The sequence below is a fragment of the Electrophorus electricus genome, chromosome 16, assembly GCF_013358815.1.
Source record: "Electrophorus electricus isolate fEleEle1 chromosome 16, fEleEle1.pri, whole genome shotgun sequence".
Classification (NCBI taxonomy): Eukaryota; Metazoa; Chordata; class Actinopteri; order Gymnotiformes; family Gymnotidae; genus Electrophorus; species Electrophorus electricus.
In genome coordinates, this window is record NC_049550.1 from 16,288,330 (window position 1) to 16,294,025 (window position 5,696).

The 5,696-nt window shown below is 36.2% G+C and overlaps 1 protein-coding gene across 1 annotated transcript; it reads left to right on the plus strand.

The window, feature by feature from the left end:
• Positions 1 to 1,833: 1,833 nt before the first annotated feature.
• On the plus strand, positions 1,834 to 5,473 carry LOC118242612 (CMRF35-like molecule 9). Its single transcript, XM_035534588.1, has 3 exons — positions 1,834 to 1,894; positions 4,307 to 4,642; positions 5,348 to 5,473. The coding sequence occupies exons 1-3, from the start codon at positions 1,855 to 1,857 to the stop codon at positions 5,407 to 5,409; spliced, it is 438 nt and encodes a 145-aa protein (XP_035390481.1). The 5' UTR covers positions 1,834 to 1,854; the 3' UTR covers positions 5,410 to 5,473.
• Positions 5,474 to 5,696: the final 223 nt, after the last annotated feature.

Sequence of the window (5,696 nt, forward strand, 5' to 3'; positions counted from 1 at the left end):
CTTTTCTTGTACATGTCCAGACATATTGTGGACCTTTCAGGATTATTGTAAATTTGATGTGTTAATTTTATAGCCCCAATAAAACTTCCTAGGTAAACATTTTTTCCAAGCAATACCCTGAGTAATAAATGTGTTTTGAAGTTGGTCTATTTATTTGACATATGTGAAACACCTAGACTCTTTCTTTGATTTGTACAGGTGTCCACATGTTGGTGGAATTGGATTTTTAAAGTGTTCAATTTATATTCTCCCCAATAAAATGTCCTTAGTAAATGCTTGTTTTCTCCAAACACTGTCCTGTTATAAATGTGTTTTGAAGTTGGTCTATTTATTTGACTTAGACTAACTCCAAACTCCACCTTTCTTGAACATGTCATATCATGTTTAAAATTAATGTTTTAATTTTATAACAGCTGGTAAACATTTCCTAAATGTTTGTTTTCCCCAGACACATGGTCTGCATGGTAAATTTAAGGGCATTTAAGGGCATGTTAATAAAACCTCCTTAGTAAACATTTGTTTTCCCCGGACACATTGTGTGCATGGTAAATAGACATTTATGGGCATGCTAATAGAACATCCTGTTTAAACATTTGTTTTCACTGGACATGTGTGCATGGTAAATAGACATTTAAGAGTTTGCTAATAAAACCTCCTTAGTAAAACTTAGTTGTCTCCAGACACCATCCTGTTATGAATGTGTTTTGAAGTTCAACTATCTCTTTGCCATAACTCTTCTTTTGCTTGTATAGGTGTCCACACACTTGTGGAAATGTATCTTTGAAGTGTTTACAAATGTGGGTAAAACTTACTGAACATTTGTTTTCTCCAGATACCACCCTGTTATATTCCTTAATTTTATTAAAGAGGCTTACTAAAAACATATACAAGAATTTATGACCAGAAAGGATTTTTATTGCATACTGTGGTGGAATTTTGAATAAACAGCAAGTCAGACGTGATTAAGAGAGTAATTTAATAAAGAAAATAAGACATACAAAACATACAAAAAGCTGTGTGAGAGCTAATGCTCTGAAGCAAAAGCTCTAAAGGGGTAGACTGGCTCTGCTCCTTATACCTAGACTTCACCCCCAGAGAGGGGTGCTCTGTATCCCTGTTTACCCATTCCCTGCTCCTTATACCTAGACTTCACCCCCAGAGAGGGATGCTCTGTATCCCTGTTTACCCATTCCCTGCTCCTTATACCTAGACTTCACCCCCAGAGAGGGATGCTCTGTATCCCTGTTTACCCATTCCCTGCTCCTTATACCTAGACTTCACCCCCAGAGAGGGGTGCTCTGTAATCTGTTTACCCATTCCCTGCTCCTTATGGCGATGAACATTCCTGCAGTACCAGAGCACTCACCAGGACAGACACAGTTTGCAAGATAAGACGAATCCCTCTTTACGACACATTCAGGTCACGAAGCAACATTCCAACAGTCGCTTTGTTCACACAATATACAGAGACAGAGTGTGCAGACTAAACTATTCATATAGGATTATAGAATGAAAGGATTAACGTGATTATATATGAATCATTACATATGAATCACACGATAATACATGATCGAATAATATTTTCCATCACAGAGAGAAAGAAATATTAGTGTTAGACGCATGTTTCTCTCTCTGTAGTAGGAGGCTTAAGGCCATTCTATTAATGCCATTCTATTTTTCACTGCCCTCAAAAATAGAAATGAGAGGGTTTTTTCATGTGAGTTAAGCCATAAGAAGATGAACAGAATGGGTACGCCCAGACACAGGGGCAGGGACCAACACAGACAGGCACACAATCTCTAACACACATCTTATCTAGGAGTTGGAGTCAGTGGACATAAAGCTGAACTCAGAATGAAGATTCTTCTCATCTTGACACTGCACCTGATCTCAGGTATGTATGAATACTCAAACTTTAATCATCATTATCAGCAGGGTCAAATATAGTATTTGTTTAGATGGTCACTTTTGGTGAATTTTTAGATCTTAGTGGGGTCTCTACAAAAGTAACTGGGAGTCGCCATGAAGTGCAAAGATGAGATTTAAAGAGAGTTAACCTAAAAGATAGTTTGACTAGCAGTTCATTGCAACTGTGTGTTGCCTGAATCAAAAATGCATTTTGTAATGTGTAAAACAGGAAGATCAGAGGCCTCACTGTGGAGCTGACGTATACTCGTAGTCACATTTGTTAAATGTGAAGCACACATTTAAATTATAACCAGGGTATTATTAAATAAACCTCAAACAAGAAGATCATCTAACCCTTCTAACCTTGAAGTAGTCAAAGATCAGAGTAATGCATACAGCTGAGAGGCAGAGTTTACTGATTTTAAAAAAGTTGTAAGCAAAAAAAATCCCTGCAGACCACTGATTTAATTGTTAATACTTTATCTGTCATGTTTATATCTCTTTATACAAACGATTTTAGACAGACCTCATTAACACATAAACATACTGATGAGGTCTTTTGTTTTGGTTCATGTTAGTAACCAGGTTGGTTGTTGATGTCCTCATACCTCAGCATGTCCCTCACTGAGGACATATAATGTGTGTCTGTTGAGTGGTAGATTATAACGGTGAACGGTAGGGAGGCGGTGGCAAGTACGGAGAAAAGGAGCAAATGCAGGGTCGTAGTCGTCGGAGTAGTCCAGGGTGAATTTACCAATACAGAGATTACAGGGATACATGATAAACAAACCAAAGCACACGAACGCAAACAGGGGAAGCAGGCTATAACAGAGACTAGGAAATAACGCATGGAGGTAAGGAAAAGCAAAGGGTTAAGATAACACACGGGGTAAAAAAAAAAACAAAAAAAAACCCCGAAGGCTTCGAAAAAGAGACGAGCTTTCAAACACATCCATACAACGAACAGCAAAAACACGGGGCCTCAGTCAGGGTTTAAATACATGAACTTAACAAGGCTAAAAATGAAGAACAGGTGTGGGAAACCAAACTACGGAATAGAACCAAGTATACCTGCTCCTCATTGTGTCGTTAACATGCATGTTTAAGTGTCGTTTAGGTGTTCGTTGCCGATGTTTGAGTCCATCTGTGTGCATGTTTAATTGTGAATGTTACATAAAATAAGTATAGTCTTATATTACACGCGACTCGTCCCGTCATCCTTCTTAAAATCTCCAGCGTTATAAGTAGTATAGTTTCTGAGGAGGAAGCAATAGAACAGTGACAGAATTAATTTTAAATAAAGGTATCCACAAAGACCTCATAGAAATTATATATATATATATATATATATATATATATATATATATATATATATATATATATATATATATATATATATGTATATGTATATATATATATATATATATATATATATATATATATATATATATATATATAATTAATTATTTTTTTTTCAATTTTAGTTGGAAGTCTCTGAGCCACAGAAGTCTTGAGTGTAATTATGACAGTGTGACATTGTAATCTGTACTGATGATCAGTGGTACAATGGTGTTATAACTGACAACATCTCCCAGGGAATTTCATACAGTGACTTACAGAAGGTGCAGAACAAACCAAACCAAGACTAAAACTAAGACTAAAACACAGTAGAGAAACAAAATGATCAACTTCAATATGAAGCCGTTTCTTACATGGATGTTTGTCAGGCCTTTCCGATACAGGAGAGTCCAAAGACGTGTATAGATCAGTGACTGCATGTGCAGAAGGAGTCACCATCAAGTGCAAATATGAGGATGAATACAACACCAACCTGAAATATTTCTGTAAGAATGTAACAGATCAGTCAGGCTTAGATCAAATAACAACAAATCCAAACAATAATTGGACTCATAAAGACAGATTCTCAATTTGTGATAACAGAAGTGTAGGATTCTTCAGTTTATTTATCAGAGAGCTGAGTCTAAATGACACTGGAACATACCAGTATGATGTTAATGTATCTGATTAACTGCATAACTACACTGAAGTGAAGCTCAATGTAACAGCAGGTTAGTAGCATGTAACATACAGTTTTGCCAAAATCACTTCATCAATTAAAGCTTTCAGAAATAATAACAATTTTGCCAAACTGCACTTTTGTAAATCATCCTGGATAAGAGCATCTGCTAAATGCCGAAGATATAAATGTATACAGGTTAAGATAAACTTGTTACTTTCATAGGTTTGTAGCTATAAGGTAAGTGAGACTGATACAGATCTGATCTCTGAAGCATTCCTAAAGTGACATATTTCCCTTTTATTAACATAGTAAATCCTAGAACAAAAGAAACATTAAGAACTATTAATAAATGCAAACCTGAATGTGTATGATTGACAGACTCATGCCGTGGTAAGACCATCAATGCCTATGTAGGAGAAACTGTGAACATCAGCTGCCGTTACCCAGAATCCCACAGGAGTGAACCCAAGCTTTTCTGCAAGAGACTGGACACTGGTGGCTGTAATTATATAGGATCGGTGAATAAAACAGGAAAACCAGAAACTAAAAAAAACATATCATTGTATTATGACAAAGAAAAGGAAAACTTGAATGTGACTATAAGATATGTAACAGTGCAGGACTCTGGTGAATACTGGTGTGGAACTACATCAGACTGGACAACTGATCATGGACTCAAGATTTATAGTACACAGATCTACCTGCAAGTTGTAGGTGAGTAAATAACAAAATCTGTATAATGCTTTATTGTTTTGACAATGCAGAGGCAGCATCTATACATCATTCTAAATTGCTTAATCAAAAAACTATTTTAGCAAATCCTAGAGAGTCCAGAATCAGTTGATGCTGTTTAGATGACAGGAACTAAGCAAATGTTTTTATCCTTGGGTAGTAAAGGCTGTAAAGTAGTCTAGTGCCTGTAGGTAGCCAAGGCTGTAGTCTAGTGTCTGTAGGTTACCTGGAGACTGTAAAATAGTCTAGTGTCTATGGGTAGACAAGGCTGTAAATTTGACTAGTGTCTGTTTGTCGCCAAGTGTCTTTTGTGTGTTTTATTTGTTCACTGCCCTCCCAACCCATATGACTGATCAACAATATTATAACTGTCTAAATGAGTAGAGTCTGAATTAGCTGTTGAACATTGTTACACTTCCCATCTAATTTACAGCACTAAATTTGTTTTCAAATTTACAACCACCAGCACCAAAATGCAGAGTTTAAAAGCAAACACAAATAGTGTTTTTTTTTTCTATTTAACCAGAAAGTCCAGTTTCAGCCTCATCACCACATTCAGATCTGTATGTCCAGATGTGAGTGTAGCATGTATCTGTATGGTATCCTACAATGATGACAGCCTGAACTAAATTCACTCCCCATAATTAAAACTACTCTTTTCCTTTTTTGCTTCTCGTCTCCCCACAGACCCTGCCAGTAACCAAGCAGATTCTGTCTACCAGAGTCTGAATCTTGCCAACAACCAATGAGATTCAGTCTACCAGAGTCTGAACACAGCCATTAATGTCACTTATCCTTATGCTCCAAACCATAAATAAATGGATAAAATATTACAATTTAATTCAAATATTAGGCTGACGTATATACAATAGATCGGAATCATTTTAATCCTGAATTTAAACATATACAAATAACATAAAAATATGTGATTTCTGTACATGTTAACTGTATGTTTTCAGTTATTTTGCTATATGCTTTTGGTTTGTTGATGTGATGTTTTCATAGCTTATTTGTGGCCTTTTGGCACCCTGCCTTC

What these genes read in the sequence shown, in the direction of transcription:
- LOC118242612 (XM_035534588.1), top strand. Translation starts at nt 1,855, where the DNA reads ATGAAGATTCTTCTCATCTTGACACTGCACCTGATCTCAG. An exon ending in GACACTGCACCTGATCTCAG is followed by an intron (nt 1,895 to 4,306) that starts GTATGTATGAAT and finishes TATGATTGACAG; the next exon opens with ACTCATGCCGTGGTAAGACC. An exon ending in GATCTACCTGCAAGTTGTAG is followed by an intron (nt 4,643 to 5,347) that starts GTGAGTAAATAA and finishes GTCTCCCCACAG; the next exon opens with ACCCTGCCAGTAACCAAGCA.